At 35.2% G+C, this 18,131-nt stretch overlaps 1 protein-coding gene across 1 annotated transcript in view; it reads left to right on the top strand.

The window, feature by feature from the left end:
* Positions 1-18,131, top strand: part of YTHDC2 (YTH N6-methyladenosine RNA binding protein C2) — a 55,266-nt gene that overhangs the window by 20,397 nt on the left and 16,738 nt on the right. Inside the window, exons 11-23 of the mRNA XM_037509499.2 lie at positions 126-252; positions 365-430; positions 4,711-4,889; positions 5,099-5,195; positions 5,278-5,365; positions 5,453-5,533; positions 8,447-8,529; positions 12,309-12,414; positions 13,719-13,838; positions 14,121-14,393; positions 15,810-15,936; positions 16,950-17,155; positions 17,489-17,684. Of these exons, the coding sequence (XP_037365396.1) occupies positions 126-252; positions 365-430; positions 4,711-4,889; positions 5,099-5,195; positions 5,278-5,365; positions 5,453-5,533; positions 8,447-8,529; positions 12,309-12,414; positions 13,719-13,838; positions 14,121-14,393; positions 15,810-15,936; positions 16,950-17,155; positions 17,489-17,684 (1,749 nt within the window). The remainder of the gene's footprint in view (positions 1-125; positions 253-364; positions 431-4,710; positions 4,890-5,098; positions 5,196-5,277; positions 5,366-5,452; positions 5,534-8,446; positions 8,530-12,308; positions 12,415-13,718; positions 13,839-14,120; positions 14,394-15,809; positions 15,937-16,949; positions 17,156-17,488; positions 17,685-18,131) is intronic.

Genomic DNA, 18,131 nt, shown 5'->3' with positions numbered 1-18,131 from the left:
ACAACCAATAATTTGTTCTTTTGTGTAGTAATTCTCTTGAAGTTGAATTCTTCTGTTTTAAATTAAACATATAAACTGATTTTAAATACTTTGCAAATTTGTCTGTTATCTTTTCCTTCTTTTAGTTGATTATAGGCATAGTGAAACCAGTGCCACAGCTCTGATGGTTGCTGCAGGACGGGGTTTTTCAAGTCAAGTAGAGCAATTAATTAGCATGGGAGCCAATGTCCATAGTAAAGCATCAAATGGCTGGTAATGTTAAATTGCATCTTTTCTTTGTATAGTTGTGTGTATCTTTTTTTGATATCTAATTTTGAGTGCATAGTAAACTTTTTTTTATCTTAATATCTTTGAATTTTGGCAGGATGGCATTAGATTGGGCTAAACACTTTGGGCAGACTGAAATTGTGGATCTTCTAGAATCTTACAGGTAAAACTCATTTTTTTTTTTTTTTTGGTGGGACCCTCGCCAGTGGCCAGGGATTGAACCAGCTCTGCAGAGGCTGCAGGCAGCCTTGCAACCCAGCGCTTAACCGTTGCGCCACCAGGGGAGGCCCAAAACTTAATTCCTTTTTAAAAAGCCTAGCCATGTTAACCATCAAATGTGACAAATGTAGGCTAGTTATTATCTCAGTGATCAGAAAAAAAATAATAAAAGATAATTTCATTTATGAAACAAAGATCATATCTAGTAAAAAAGGGAGAGAACACAAATCTTCCTTTAAATTTCATGTTCACTTGGATACTGAAATTGACCCCATTATAGTCAGCTGCCTCACTGTACTGTTAATTTTCCTTAACCTACTCTACTTTTACTTTTCATCTGTAGAACCAACAGTTTACCTTCTGATAAACTGTATAATTGACTTAATTACTGTTTTCATTTCTTTATTGCATGTCTTTTCTCTCCAGTGGCATTCAGTAAACTTCTTGCTCCTTGTCACCTTTTCACAATGACAGTCCCTAGGTATAGTAGATGTTCAGTGAATATTTGCTAAAAGAATAAACAAGATATAGTTCTTTAAAATTAAACATGTTATAGAAAAAAATGCCAAAGGGCTGCAAGGTGAAATTGAGAGAGTAGTTAAAGAAAGTGGAGGAAAAAAAGATGAGATGGCAAATTGCAGAAAAAAGATAAGAAAATGTATTTTCTAAGTATCCTTTGTCAGGCAGCTGTTAAAGAATACTGTCATAAAAATGAAGAAGTCAAAGAGAGAAAAACCTAATAAATCTGAGTCAGGGGATAGGTGCGGAAATGCCAGTATGCTGGTGCAGAGGAGAGTTCCCAAGACAGCTGCCCTGGCAGGCTTATTTCACAGAAATTGAAGATGGAGAGTCCCAGTAGGGAATCTGACGGGGGGTTCAAAGCTTACCTGATGTTTCTGACAGGATAGAAAGCCTTTGTTACTTTGTTGGAGATTTGGTACACAGAAAACGAAGTAAGTAAAAATTAGACAATAATTACTTGAGGAAACCAAAAATTTGTAGACGATAGGAAGTGGAATCATAGTTCAGTTTGCTTCAGTAGTAAATAATGTTTATATTGTTACAGTAAAGACTGAATGAATATGTAGTAAAAATTGTATGGATTGGTTTGGGTAGAAAGTATATAGCGATATAGCGGAATAGTTGGTGATGACCTCATATTTCTTGGTGATTCACAGACAATGACTTAAATTATTAAATCAGTAAATGAAAACGATGCATGTTACTTAGAAATGTGGCAGTAGATCTCAAAAGAAGTAGCTAGAAGAACAGAGGAAAAGATCTTAGGCAGTGTGATTAGGAATGAAAAAGGGTTTTGTTAAAATTTTATGAAACAATATGTTAACACCATATACTTGTTTTACTTTGGTTTGGAAAAACATCAGGACAATACTGTTCTATGAAACTAATCAATTAGATGTTTAAAGGTTTTATATGGATTTTGATTAGATACTAGAATTATGTAGATTTTAGATTAAATATTTAAAGTAAAAAATTTAAAAAGATTTATTAGAAATTTAAGGGAAATGTTTTTTATAGCATATTGATTCTGTTTCGAGTCTCAAAAAAGTGGAGTCTGAAGTCAAGATAAAACCGCCATTATTCAAGAACATAGAAAATGTTTTATCCGACTTGTGTATTGATAATAAATTTTATAGATGTAGTCTCAGACATTAGATAAAATAAATGTTTGACGTATGCTGTAAATTATGTCATTTTATTTTCAGTAAATATAGTCTCAAAGTTCTCGGCAGATTATAATGCTAATTCTGGCATGATGGGTTTTCTTGTTTTTTTGAAAAATAGTGCCCCAAATCTACATTCCTTTTAGTACTAATGCCTAGCCTTTCTTTTTTTTTTTTCCCTGCGGGACCCTCGCTGGTGGCCGGGGAACGAACCAGCGCTGCAGAGGCTGCGGGCAGCCTCGGAGCCCAGTGCTCAACCACTGCGCCACCAGGGGAGGCCCTGCTTAGCCTTTCTTAAGATATTAGGTATAACACACTAGACATTATATTCAGGTAAAGCCATTACCTGAATAATACTTGAATTATCCTGGCTAATTGAGCTTGCTGTTGATTCTGCAGATCATGACATCAATCAGAAATTTCGAATATTTAAAATCAAGTTTATTAGGTTTGTTGACTTACTGGTAATTGACATCTAAGGCTTATAGCTTTAAAAAGAGAACATTTCACTTATTAACAAGTAAAAAGAAGAAAAAACTTTGGATGCTTTAAAATAGATCTTGAAATTTAAAATAGTGCTATTGTAAAGTTGCATAAGTTTAATATTTTCTTTATTGAAAATAGTTTTATGTTATTTTCCTTATATGCTCTTCAAAATTGGCTGAATTAGCTTCCTAGAAATCTTACTGATAATTACTTGTAATGACAGTAGTTTATATTTTTTACATACAGAATGGTATTTATTTCAGTAATGTATCCTGATTTTGGCCTTTGGAAAATAAGTCAGCCTGCTTTTTGTATAAAATGACGAAATTAACATTGATCTTAATAAGCTGGTAGCTATAGAATATTTTTTAATGAGGGCTATTCAATGGGATTTTGCATGTTCATAGTTACATGCCACAGTCAATTTTTAGAAAACATCATAACCCCACAAGAAACCTGTGCCATTGGTAGTCACTCCTCATTTCCCCTGCTCTACCGACCCTAGCAGCCACTAATATATTGATTGATACTTCCATTTTCTGTGGCTTGGTCTGTTCTGCATAGGTCATATAAATAGAATCATATGTAGTCTTGTGATTGACTTCTTTTACTTAGGATGATAGTTACAAGGTTTATCCATGTGATAGCACCTTTCTTTTTTCTTTTTTTTTTTTTTAAATAATAAATTTTATTTTTATATTCCCCCATACAACTGCACATGCCCCATTCTGACCCCAATCCCTCCCCTCCCGGCCCCCACCCCCCAAAAAGTGTCTCTGGTTCATAGTTTTTTGTTGATTTTGATTTTCACTTTTTTTTTTTTTTTTTAAGATTTATTTTTATTTATACAAGCACTGGGTACAGTCAGAAGCGCGGGAGGGTGAGAGGATTCACCAGAGCCAGAGCGGGGAGCAGAGCAGGCAGAAGGACCAAAGTACACTGCTGAGGGGAGCAGCGGGTGGCAGGAGAGGTCTGCGCGCCATGTGGGACCCTCCTCAGTGGCCGGGGAGCAGCCGGGGATCGAACCAGCGCTGCAGAGGCTGCAGGCAGCTTTGCAACCCAGCGCTCAACTGCTGTGCCACCAGGGGAGGCCCTGATTTTCACTTTCTTATAGTTATTCATTTTCCTGATCCCTTATTTAAGTTTTCTAGATTCCTGCTATGAGTGAGACCATCCGGTATTTTTCTTTTTCTTTTTGGCTTATTTCGCTGAGCATGATCCCTTCCAGCGCCATCCATGTTGCTGCAAATTGCATGTGTTTATCTTTTTTGAATGCTGAGTAATATTCCATGGTATATATGTACCACATCTTCTTGATCCAGTCATCTATTTTTGGGCATTTGGGCTGTTTCCAAAGCTTAGCTATTGTAAATAGTGCTGCTATAAACATAGGGGGATAGCACCTTTCTTATAATTTAGGAATACTTCATTCTGTGGATAGAGTGCAATTTGTTTATCCATCCATCAACTGATTATCATTTGAGTGAAATTGAAATATGAACATTTGTAGACAGTGGGGCCATATGTTTTTATTTTTTTTGTAAGTTAATTGTAAGTTAAACTGCTGGGGCATTTGGTAACACAATGTCTAACATTTTGAAGAACTGGTGCATGGTTTTCCATTTTGCGTTTTCCACAGAAGTGTGTATGAACAGCATTCCAGTTTCTCCACACATACTCTAATACCTAGTGTTAACTGTCTTTTTGATTATAGTTCTCCTAGTGGATGTGAAGTTATATTTTAGTGAGGTCTTGATTTTCTTTGCTCTGATGTCTAGTGATGTTGAACATCTTTTCATATGCTTATTGGCTATTTATATATTTTCTTTGGAGAAATGTCTCCAGAATGGATTTTTTCGGAGCACTTATTGCCAAATTTCACTCTGAATAATGTACATGAAACTAAAACATAAATTTTAGCTATAACTTTAAATATCAGTTACCATTCTTAGGGTGTACTGAAAATTCAAAGAAGAACTTAGTGGAAATAATTGGCCTTTTAAGGGTTATTCTTTTTAATGACAGTGTCCTTGGTCTTTTTTTCTTTTTTAAGTGCTTCATTGGAATTCGGAAATCTAGATGAAAGTTCTTTGGTTCAAACAAGTGGAAGTGACCTCAGTGCTGAAGACAGAGAGCTCCTGAAAGCTTATCATCATAGTTTTGATGATGAAAAAGTGGACTTGGATTTGATCATGCACCTTCTGTACAATATCTGCCATAGTTGTGATGCTGGTAAGTAAATACTTTCTAAAAGAACTGTAGAACAAAAATGCATACTTTGATTTAAAAATAAATACTTTGTGTATCAAGTTTTATATAATTACATTGGTAATAATTATAAATACTATTTCATGTGTGAACTACATCATGTGGTTTATTGTAGCTTGTTCTGTTGATTGATTCTGACTTTACAGTGAGATTTAATATTGTTTTTCTCTAAGGTGCAATATTAATTTTCCTACCTGGGTATGATGAAATTGTTGGACTGAGAGATCGAATACTATTTGATGATAAGCGTTTTGCTGACAATACACATAGGTAAAAAAGACAGAATTTTATTTTTGTTGCTTTAAATAGCAGATTGGTACCATAATGTATTTTCTCTTTCAATTGTCAACAGATACCAAGTCTTTATGCTTCATTCAAATATGCAAACATCTGATCAAAAGAAGGTTTTAAAAAACCCACCTGCAGGTGTTCGAAAAATAGTAAGGTTTATAAAGTTTTCTCTTTACCATTTCTACTAGTCATTGTTTCTGTGTTCATATTAACTATAACTTAATATCCTACTGCAGATTCTTTCCACCAATATTGCTGAAACCAGCATCACAGTCAATGATGTGGTCTTTGTTATTGATTCTGGCAAGGTGAAAGAGGTATGTATGAATAAGATGTAGTTTACTTAATGCACAGTTAAGTTTCATTTTAATAAATGCTTTTATAAGTAGAATTCACTTAAATGAGAAATTTTCTGGTTGTAGATGATTCTAACATATTGATTTCACTGAAGTGAATATTCTACGTTAAACAACTTATTACATAGGATTTATCTTGTTATTTTTTACAAATTATACAAGAAGTTTAGCTTTTACTCAATACTAGGAAGAAAGTAAAGGGTTTGTCCAGTTACAGTGAAAATTGTGTCAGTGTGGGAATTTGATTACATTATTTTGTATGTTTTCCTCCTTATGGGGATTCTGTTCTTCTATTGTTCATTGTTATATCTCCAGTGCTTTACATGTAATGATATTTAAAAGATACTTAGTTCTAACTGATGATGCTGATAGAAATTAAACAAACATAACATCAGGGGTCAATATGTGATCTCCAGCAGCCAAATTAGGCCTATCACCACTTTTGTAAGAGTAAATTTCATTGGAGGGTCTCCCCTGGTGGTGCGGGTGGTTGAATGCAGCGCTGTGAAGCTGTCCGCAGCCTCTGCAGCGCTGTTGTGGTCCTGGCTGGCTGGGGAGGGTCCCACATGGTGCAGCAGACCTCTCCTGTCGTGCCTGCTGCTCCCCTCAGCAGTGTTTTTCGTCAGTCTGCCTGTTCTGTTCCCTGCTTTGTCTCTGGTGAATCCTCTCACCCTCCCGCACATCTGGCCTATTCCCTGTATTTTTTTTTAATATAAATCTTAAAAAAAAAGAGTAATTTTCATTGGAATGCTGCCATGCCCACTCTTTCCTATTAACTATGACTACTTTTGCACTGCAGGGGGTGATTTGAGTAGTGGTAATGGAGACCTCTGAGAGGCTAAAATATTTCTTCTTTGGCTCTTTACAGAAACAGTTTGTCAACTACAGAGTTTTTTCCCTCTTAGTATTAGATTGCCCAGTACCCTTAACTTTGTTAGATCCTTTTATGAAGGAATTGAAAGTGATAGAGGTAGATATATTAGGGTAAGAAAAACAACGCATGTTGTGGAAAGCAAAATATGTCTTAGTGGATATAAATGATTATTTAAATTTTTTGAGAATTTTTAGTTTTGACTTGTAAACTCTAGGAATTTATTTCTCCCTGTTGTGGAGTTTGGGAAATCTGAGGCCAATGCATTGACATACTTGGTGTCTGGTAAGAACCAACTTCCTGGTTCACATATGCTACCTTTTGCTGTATCTCACATGGTGAAAGGTAGGGGCGTAGGGGATGGTGTCTCAGGAATCTATTTTGTAGGTATACTAATTCCACTCATCAGAACTCTGCCCTCATGATCTAAATAAATAATAATGTTTAATGTGAGAAATTTTGTTCTGTTAATTTTACTATATAATTTTTAGGTATATCTTATAGAAAATGAAATTTGTTATAAAATTTGAACATGTCATTATAGCTGGATACTGTACAGGAGGGATTTTTTTTTTAAGGGTAATAGTAAATATTATCACTAAAGTATGAATGGCGAGTCAGTGAAAACTTAGGTTTACTGTTCTATAATGATCTAAAACCAATGAAGTGGATTTTGAATATTTTAGATATAATTTATTTCAGGTGTTACTAAGTAAACCATGGTTTACAACCTAACCATTGTGTCAAAAGTTACTTTACATAAAAAATTTACAAATGTAACATTTTATTCAAAAGTAATCATCTTTCCTAAATGCTGTATAAAAACCCAGTTGTAGGGGCCTCCCTTGGTGGCGCAGCAGTTGAGCGCTGGGCTGTGAAGCTCCCCGCAGCCTCTGCAGCGCTGGTTCAATCCCCGGCCACCTGCGAGGGTCCGACATGGCGCGCAGACCTCTCCTGCAGCCCGCTGCTCCCCTCAGCAGTGTATTTCGCCCATCTGCCTGCTCTGCTTTCCACTCTGGCTCTGGTGAATTCTCTCACCCTCCCGCGCTTCTGACTGTACCCAGTGTTTGTATAAATAAATAAATAAATCTTTTAAAAAAACAAACCAACCAACCCAGTTGTATATACTCTATATAATTATTTTATAAAAGGGGAAGTATGAGGGTAGTATATTCCTTTTTATTTTCTCTTTTGTAATGCTGTGGATAGGCTAACTGCATTAGCAGGTCTGCAGAAGGTAAAAAGAAATGAGTTAGAAATTTTTCACTGTACAATGGATTAACTGAACAATCATTGTTATTCTTACTCATTCGGTTCAGCTCCATGGAAAGTATCTCAGAAATTGTCTTTCCCTGATCTCTCCTATTCTCTACAATGAAATAAATTTGGTAAAAAATAACCTCAAGAGAATAGATCAGTTCTTTACAGTCTTGATGAGAATTGATAGCTACTATCCAACCGTAGCAGAGAGAAACAGCAACACACAGAATGTGAAAGTTTTACAACTTTTTGCTTTAGTTTCTATTCATTTCCTAAGGGTATTTATAATCAAATATTTGGATTTTTATTTATTTGTTTTTTAAGATTTATTTTTATTTATACAATAGCTGGGGTACAGGCCAGAGGTGCGGGAGGGTGAGAGGATTCACCAGAGACAGAGACAGAGTGGGGAGCAGAACAGGCAGACAGACCAAAAGCACTGCTGAGGGGAGCAGTGGGCGCGACAAGAGAGGTCAGCTGCGCCATGTGGGAATCTCCCCGGCTGGCCAGGAATCAAACTCATGCTGCAGAGGTTGCGGACAGCTTCACAGTACTGCGCTCAACCTGCTGCGCCACCAGGGAGGCCCAGTATTTGGATTATTAAAAATCAGTATCCTGTTCTGATTATGTAATCGAGGGGGGCTTTGAATTAAACATGGTATGTTAAATAGATCATAATGTTTCTTGCTATTTCTTGTTAAGTACATCTCAATTTTAACATGAAGATGATTCCAATTTTACAGAAATCCTTTGATGCATTGAATTTTGTTACAATGTTAAAAATGGTATGGATTTCCAAAGCTAGTGCCATACAGCGGAAAGGCAGGTAATGTATATTTAATGTACATTTATTCAGTTGCCTGTAAAATGAAGAAATCTTAATATATATATATTAAATATTTAACATAAATTTTACTTTCTGTGAAATGTTAACATTTTAGTGTTTTAATTTTTATGTTACTTTTGCAAACCACTTTAATACTTTGTTGTGATGAATTTTGGTTACGTTAAAATTCAAAATTTTTACCTAGTATAAGGTACACTCAAAAGATGTAAGAAATTTAAAAAGTAAAGCAGAAGTTCTAAATATCTGCATTCTAGAATAAGACTAATTTCCTTATTATATAAGAACACCATTAAAATAAGTTAAAGACCATTTCATTAGCCTCACATACAGCATCTCATGTATCAAAAGAAATGTAAATTAATGAAGTGCTATTTTTTACTTATCAGACTGCCATCAGTGAAAATGTTTAATAGTACACAAAACAATTGCCAAAAGCATGGGCTGATAGATTTTCATAGTGTGCTGATGGGAGTGTAAATTGGCATGACTTCTTTGGAGGGCAGTTTGACACTGTTAAAATATTTATCTGCCCTTTGATGGTGGAGTCTCATCATTTATTGTGAATGTACTTTTACATGTGTGCAAAGTTTTGTGTATTTAAAAATATCTTTGTAGCATCATTTCTAATAGTGTAAAGTCTGGGGACACTGTAGTACTCATTGGTAGCAAAGTGGTTTTCTTACAGCCTCATGATAGTCTAGGTGCAGTTAAAGGTGCAGATGTATGTTTTATGGGGAATGAGTTTTCAGAATATATTAATAATTTGAAAAAAGCATAGAACTCATATCTACACTCCAGTGCTAGAAGAGATGTATATGTTTGAACTTGTATTTAGACACATAGGCATGGTCAGGTCTGAGAAGAGCATTAAGAAAAAATGGTTGTTAATTCTGTGGAGGAGGACTGGTGGGGATCTTGGAAGAAGTAGACTTAGTTTTCATTTTATACCTTTTTTTTTACTTTTTTAATACATGCTTGCATTAATTTTTCATTTTTTAAAATGGCAAGATTAAAATGTCATTTTCCAGAATTATCTGACGAATACATTTTAACTAATAGGAAAATATTGATGCTGACTTTAAAAAACAGCATCATATGCTGAAAACTGAATGCATTGTACCTTTACTCTTTAACTTCATGGAATGCTCTTAAAAGCCTAGTTCTTAGTGTGTCAGTTAACTTCTTATGAGAAAGTTTGGCCTGATACATTTACAATGTTATATATACAATAATATATATACACACACACACTATTATATACAATATAATACACAATGATTATAGTATATTATCAGGGATAAAGATCAGAAATTGTAGAATGTTCAGTTATCTTTTTCAACATATTTTTGACAGCCTTCACTGTGCAATTGTTTGATATGTTATAATCAATAAATTACAGTCATTGGGTAATAAATTACAGTCAATGAGCTGAGGAAATGGAGTCCAATAAATTAGTGATTTTAATACTATATTGTGTGGTCTGTTCTGCAAGTAGATAATGCTACACAAAGGCCTAGAAGCAAAAAAGTTATTGTGGGTAGAGTTTAATTTAAAGGAGAGTATTGAGGAACAAACAGAAAGTAGTAGTGGTCATGGATATGTCCTTAAAGACTACTTTGTTTTTTCTCTTTTCAATAAACCAGGTGGGGTCTTGATTATTATATTCTGTTTTTTAATGAATGAATTGGTAGAGACAAAAATGATGGTATCAGGATTTCATGAATTCTTCTATCTATTTACCATTATGGAAAATGAGAGAACCCTGATTGTTTTAGTGGTGGTAGAAAAAAAAAGAAGTTAGATAATTACTTTGAGATATTAAGGAGCTATTGGTGATTGTGTATGTCCATGGGGTGTAGGTTAAGAAATAGAGTGTAGACGAGGTTGTCATCTAGATATCTGTCATAGAAAATTTTATGTATGATGGTATCATTGTTAGATAGAAAAAATGGAAAGAGTGGTTACGTTGGGAGGAGAATTAAGTTTTGTTTGTATGGAGTTGGAATTGACTATAAAAAATATAAGTGAAGCTATGAGACTTATGAAATAGGGTCTAGATAAGAGAGATCTAGATGATTAGAAATTGAAATATGTAGGGTAATTGAAAGTATGGAGAGGGGCCTCTCTGGTGGCTAGGGGTTAAGTCTCAGTGCTATCACCACTCTGATCTGAGTTCGATCCCCGGCCAGGGAACTAACTTACATATGGCACAGTAGACCTTTCCTATCTCGCTTTCTGCTCCTTTTAGCATTGTATTTCATTAAATCCGCCTGTTCTGCTCCCCACTGTGTCTCTAGTGAGTCCTCTCACCACCTACACCCCAGTTCTTCTACGCAAAAAAATAAAGAAAGAAATGGAGAGCAAACGCTGAAGATTAATTTGAGCGGAACATCAACAATGAAGGACTGGGAAAAGATAGAACTCTCAGGGAAGGCTGAAGTGGGAAAGCTAAAGGGTGTTTAGGGAGGGAAGTATTTGATAATATTTAACAATGTTAGATTTTGTAACATATATTACGTTGTATTGCAGTTAATGTTTGCTTCCTGACTGTGAGCTTTGTGAGGAGAGTATATTTCTGTATCTCTGTCACTTAGCATTAGCAAATCTGTTGATTTTATGTGAAATTAAGAAACTGCTTTTCCTCAAGATATTTTTCTACTAGCCATAAAATTATACGTAAGTCTCTACACTGATGAAGTAAACGGCACTCCCTCATCGGTAGTTAATGTAGGGCATAATTTGCACAACTCTAAAATATGGACCGCAACATACTGTTTGCTATCAAGTTAGTAAACTTGATTAAATTTACATCATCATATATCCATTTTTTTCATTGTTCCTTGTGTATTTGTTCATTCTTTTTTTACTCAGGTTCATACTTTTTTTTTTTAAATAGAGGTATGTTTTATTTATTTATTTGTTTGTTTGTTTGTTTTGTTTATACATGCACTGGGTACAGTCAGAAGCACGGGAGGGCGAGAGAATTCACCAGAGCCAGAGCGGGGAGCAGAGCAGGCAGAAGGACCGAAATACACTGCTGCGGGGAGCAGCAGGTGGCAGGAGAGGTCTGCGCGCCATGTGGGACCTTCCTCTGGTGGCCGGGGAGCAGCCGGGGATCGAACCAGTGCCGCAGAGGCCGTGGGCAGCTTCGCAACCCAGCACTTAACCGCTGCGCCACCGGGGAGGCCCAATACTTATGTCATTTAAAAAAAAAAATTTGTCGGGCCTCCCCGGTGGTGCAGCGGTTGAGTGCTGGGTTGCGAAGCTGCCCGCGACCTCTGCGGCGCCGGTTCGATTCCCAGCTGCTCCCAGGCCACCAGAGGAGGGTCCCACATGGCGCGCAGATCTCTCCTGCCGCCCGCTGCTCCCCTCAGCAGTGTACTTCGGTCTTTCTGCCTGCTCTGCTCCCTGCTCTGGCTCTGGTGAATTCTCTCACCCTCCTGCGCTTCTGACTGTACCCAGTGCATGTATAAAGAAAACAAACAAGCAAATAAATAAATAAATAAATAAATAGCATGCCTCTATTAAAAAAGAAAATTTGTCACTGTCTTAAAACATATATCAGATCTGTGCCATTTGTAAATTACGCGCCTTATGAAAGGACTTACTCATCAGGGATAAGTATCAGTTTAAGGATTCAAATATAAATGACTAGATCCTAGCTCATTGTTCTGTTTCCTAAGTCACATTGCTTTTGTGGTTTTCTTATTACAGTTTTTATTCCTTATTTTAGCCTAATAATATATTTTACTTCTAAGGGCTGGACGATGCAGACCTGGAATTTGTTTCCGGCTATTTAGTAGACTCCGATTCCAGAATATGTTGGAATTTCAGACTCCAGAACTCTTGAGAATGCCATTACAGGTAGAAATTTATTTAACTCTAAGAGGCTATTTTTGCAGGTGAAGAAGAAGGAGGACCATTTCAGCATATACTAAATGGATTTATAAAAATAAGTTTATTTTCACATAAGTATGTATGTGGCTATGTATATAAGCAATATTTTTTCTATTCAGGAAAATTTAATTCATTAACCTCCAAAATTTTAAAGAATTACATGGGTACATTTAAATTATAGTACAGTTTATAAATATATTGTTGTTGTCATGTAATATTCTAGGAGTGTGTCAGTCACACAATGTTCATTTTTTATGTTCTCAGTGAAAATTAGAGAATAAATTAACTAAGAACACAAGATAATAACCTAATCTTTTGGAGCTTGAACACAAGATAATAACCTGATCTTTTGGAGCTTGGTTTCCTGGCCTTTTTAAATTGTTTTCCTAACTTTATGGAACAGCTAGATACTGTATAGTTTGTGGGAAGAAACTATATTAATTTGATTCTTTGGCATACTGAGCAAGATGTTGACTTCAGCCCTTTGAAGAAATACTTGATGATGGTTTTGTCATTCATGCACCTAGATCACTTCCCACCTACCAACATCTATGTGCCATGTTCTGTTCTTAGGATGAAATGCAAAATTCTCAACAGAAACCTAATCGTCTCTCCTGTGTGTGTCTCCCATTTTAATTTTTTTAATTCTTGGTTTTCCTCTGCTCTCTGCTCATATCAGTAGTTTCAGGTTCTCAAGCACATCTTCTTTCTATTTTAGGACCTTCACATATCTTCTCTCCCAGGAATCTTTCCCTTTATTTTCATTATAACTAATTTCTACTCAGTCTTTACTTCTTAGTTTATGAGTCATTTCCTTAGAGAAATTGCCTTTTGACTTCTGCTTTCTTTCCTTGCTCTTTTCCGAATGTAAATCTTTTGTTCCATTTCTTTAGCTCCCTGTTTCCTTCTTAGCACTTAGCACAGTTGAATTAAGCAGTTAATTATATAACTGGTCTGCTTTTCATACACAATGAAAATGCCACAAGGACTGACATCTATCCTTTTGTCCTTTCTTTTTCCCACCTCGCTGCATAATGCCGTTCACTTTACTATATCTCGAATGTATAAAAGATTGTGAAATATGAAACTAAGGTGGGAAAGTTGTCTTTAACTGTGGTTCTAATTGTTACATATAGTATAAGGAGTCATTGCAGTGGGAGCAGTGGTAACTTAACTAAGAGTTGATGGGAGGGTGCTTCTTAAGATTCTGACACAGGGGACAACGTATAAATAAAAATTAGTTGTAAAACATTTGCTGTTCTTATTTACAGGAACTTTGTTTACATACCAAGCTGTTAGCCCCAGTTAATTGTCCTATTGCTGATTTCCTTATGAAAGCTCCTGAACCTCCACCAACTTTAATTGTAAGAAATGCTGTACAAATGCTTAAGGTTTGTATCTTTATAGTTTTGTTTAATATGACTATTCTAGTTGAAATTTTAAACCAAGTGAGAATAATTATAACTAATTTTGTATTTAAATAAAATGGTCATTTATTTTGAGTGATATGTTCATGGTTAATTATAGTTCCTTTTTGTATATTTGAAGCAAAACATTTTTATAGGATGTAGCAAAAGAAAATTTAGATTCTTATTTCTTACAGATTTTTAAGTATGTGGTTTGATTAAACATTGTTTTTGGTCATGTCAAATTCTGTTTTGTGTCCTGTTTAGACAATAGATGCAATGGATACATGGGAAGATCTCACTGAACTCGGATATCATTTGGCTGATTTGCCAGTAGAGCCACATCTTGGCAAAATGGTCCTGTGTGCTGTTGTTTTAAAGTGTCTGGACCCCATTCTTACGATCGCCTGCACCCTAGCCTATCGCGATCCTTTTGTCTTACCTACCCAGGCCTCTCAAAAACGTGCAGCTATGCTTTGTAGGAAACGTTTCACTGCAGGAACTTTCAGTGACCATATGGCTCTTCTGAGAGCGTTCCAGGTACTATTGTTATTTTATTCCTGAAAATGTTGCTTGTTAAGCATTTCTGAGACCAAAGTCACAAAAAAGTAGATATGATTAATTTTGTTTCGTTATAACGTTGCATTTTATTAATGACCCAGAAAAATGTCTTCCTTCTGCTAATGTGCTAAAATTTTATCAGCTTTTCTCTACTTTTTAAAAAAAATTTTCTGTTTTATCCTTGTGGGAATATACTTGTATGTATGTGTGTGTATGTGTATGTATGTATTTTTTATATATGCTATATATCTTTATTTGTACTCATATTTATTTATTACCTCATTCCTTTCAGTCAGATTTTGGGTAAGAAACTTGTCTTTGTTAAGAGACATTATGTATTATTCAAAATATGTAGAACAAACATGGAAGAAAATTAAATTTAACATGGTTATTGATTTTCTTTTCTAAGTGTGCATCTTTTCTTGTATGCTTGAGGCACTATGCTAATAACTTAATTTTATAAAACAAATTAAAAAATCACCTAAAACCTATTTAGATAATAGTAATGAGAGATTGAGGAAAGTTAAAAATAAGAAAGGAAAAATAGAATTCTTGAGGAAAGAAAATGGTACACAATTTAGACATTCAGATGTGTGGGAAAGAATATTGTATATCTTGAAAAGTAGACATGTTTATTTATCATTTAATTCTCTTAAATGCAGGCTGTATACATTTTAAAAAAATTTCATTTTGTTATTGAGAGAGTACTCTTTTTCCAGGCATAAGGGATTTTTTTTCAGTATATATATTTAAAAATAATCACAAGCTCTTTTGTGAGCTTATTGAATAATGGATTACTATTAAATGGATCTGGTAAATACTGTATATGATAGTAGATCAGTTGATTGATAAATTGATAATTAGAGGTAGACATGGAATAGAATTCCTAGCCTTTGTTTTTTTCCTAGCTCCTTCAATAACATAGAAGTTAAGTTTTGCTTAGCAAAACACTCATTTTCAAAGAGGAGCTTTCTTGTATTGCATGTAGATGACCTCCAAAAATTTCACTTTCCTTTTTAATACACATTAGGAAGCTGACATAGATGTTATTTTTAGAGAACTGGAGTGGCAGGCTTCTTTGATATAAACGGTGGTGTGTGTGATGGCTTAGTTGAAAACCTCTCACACTTTGTAGAAAAATAAACACTTTTGAAAAGCTAAATATTTTTAGATAGCTGGTCATTTAGGTTACTTGATATTTAGTTCTCACTGGGCTTTTATAAACTCTGTGACTTTTATAGCATTTGAGTATAAATCAACTAATGTTAAGTTTTATTTGATTATAAAATTATAGAGAAGAAGTGACCTTGAATGGTTAATGTAATGCCTTTTCAGTTACTGCCTCACTAAGAAATGATTGGTCAGTGTATCTTGTATTTAATTATATTTTTATAGGCATGGCAGAAAGCACGAAGTGATGGTTGGGAGCGAGCCTTTTGTGAAAAGAATTTCCTTTCACAAGCTACCATGGAAATAATCATAGGCATGAGAACTCAGTTGCTTGGTCAACTAAGAGCATCAGGTAAAGCTTTCCTCCAAAGAACCTATTTAAACAACTGAGAGTGCCCTGCCCCCATACCTCATTGTTTTCTAGTGTTAACTGATGTCATCTAATTTTTGTGATATCACATTGTTGTATAGCTTCTATTTATAAACTGCTTTGTAGATTAATATGTGACATCGACTGTTGATTAAAAGAAAATACGACAGTTTCTGCAGAAACTTTAATCTAGAAATATATTAATATCTCTTTAAACTATTGGCAGTGAGCAACTTATAATTGTTGGCAAAGGTCAGTTTAGATATTGTAGTTCAATTTTTCATGTATTAATATACAGTTATTTAGTTCTATTAAACTAACAATAAAAGAATGTTAAGTAAATTGACATGAATTCTGGTCTTCATATTTTTGGAATATCAAACAACTGCTTGAAGGCATTTAATTTTCTTTTTTTAAGACTATGCCAGTATTGCTATTTCCTTTTAGAATTGCTTCTTTGAATTTCTTTTCTGAGCAGTGTATGTACTACATTGAAATAGTCACAAGAAAAGTTACAAAGCCTGGATTCATAAATTACCCGAAGTTCAAAAGTAATGTAAGAAATGAACCAAAGTATATATAAGGTTGTCTCAGATGTGGGGAATATGAAGGTCCTGTAGAATTACAGCAAAAATAGTCTTTATTTATTTGACTTCACTCCCAATATTAGTGTCTGTCATAATCAAAATGTCATTTATAGAAGTCAAAACAGTGATTTAGTTTTCAGCTGTTGTGCATGTCTTGGTAGCAGCTTATGAAGAACCTTATGAAGACAATGTAATTTTCATAAGTCCCTGTGTCCCCAGTGACTCTACTGCTAACATTAGCCTGAGTAAATCAGAGCTTTGTTGGACCTTAAATTTCCAGAGGGAATTTTATTGTAAAATTCGAATATCACTAAAATAGGTTATGCAATACTTTGTAAAAACCACAAATTTATAAGTGTATTTTGTACAATAGGAAAAGTTGGTGTGGTTTTTTTCCCTGTTTTCTAGGTTTTGTTAGAGCACGAGGTGGTGGTGATATTCGAGATGTTAACACAAATTCCGAGAACTGGGCTGTCGTTAAAGCTGCATTGGTGGCAGGCATGTATCCTAATTTAGTCCATGTGGACAGAGAAAATGTAGTATTGACAGGGCCAAAGGAGAAAAAAGTGCGGTTTCATCCCACATCAGTTCTCAGTCAGCCTCAATATAAAAAGGTAAACATTTTTAATGCTCATAGGTCTTGAGGTGAAACTAATTTAGATCCAAGATCAATGAAAAATGCTCCAAATACCCACATGCTTTAAGAAATTAGTTATGGGTGTGTAACTCAACACTGAAGCAAAATTTTAATAGAATTGTAGAGTTGGAAGGAATAATGCGTTAATTCACGAGGACTTTCATACAAACTATGTGAACAATAACTTGCATTCTTTTTTGCTTGATTCTAATATACATCTATTTCATTGAAGGACTTTATACATTTTAAAAGTGTTAGTAAATTTAGTGATAAATACAGTTAACAATTTCTTGATTTATTTTCCTAATAGATTCCTCCAGCCAATGGTCAAGCTGCAGCAATTCAGGCGCTTCCCACAGATTGGCTTATTTATGATGAAATGACCAGAGCACATAGAATAGCTAATATTAGATGTTGTTCAGCAGTGACACCTGTCACTGTATTGGTGTTCTGTGGACCAGCGAGGTTGGCAAGTAATGCTCTTCAAGAACCTTCATCATTCAGAGGTAAATGGATTAAAAGGAAATAATCCGAGATGAGATTTTTTTTCTTTTTTGCACTAAACCAAAGTGTGAAATCATTAAAATTCATGTAGTAGTGCCCTTTTGGTACGTAAAGATTGAGGAAACACTACAGCGTACCACTGTTCTTAAAATTGATTTCTAAGTCAATCATGCATGGTGATTGTGTCTTTTTAGTTAATCTAGCTAATAGGAAGTTTGCTTTTCTTTTCCACTTGGATTTAAATGATAGGTGAATGTAAGTAAAGAAATATTGTAGGGCCTCCCAGGTGGTGCAGCGGTTGAGCGCTGGGCTGCAAAGCTGCCCACAGCCCCTGCAGCGCCAGTTTGATCCCCGGCCGCCGGTGAGAGTCCCACATGGCGCACAGACCTCTCCTGCTGCGCCCGCTGCTCCCCTCAGCAGTGTACTTCGGTCCTTCTGCCTGTTCTGCA

This window comes from Talpa occidentalis, unplaced genomic scaffold (assembly GCF_014898055.3).
Source record: "Talpa occidentalis isolate TD23 unplaced genomic scaffold, MPIMG_talOcc4v2.1 talOcc4.13, whole genome shotgun sequence".
In the NCBI taxonomy this organism is placed as follows: Eukaryota; Metazoa; Chordata; class Mammalia; order Eulipotyphla; family Talpidae; genus Talpa; species Talpa occidentalis.
Note: the sequence above shows the minus strand (reverse complement) of the source record. Positions and strands in the feature narration are given on the sequence as shown.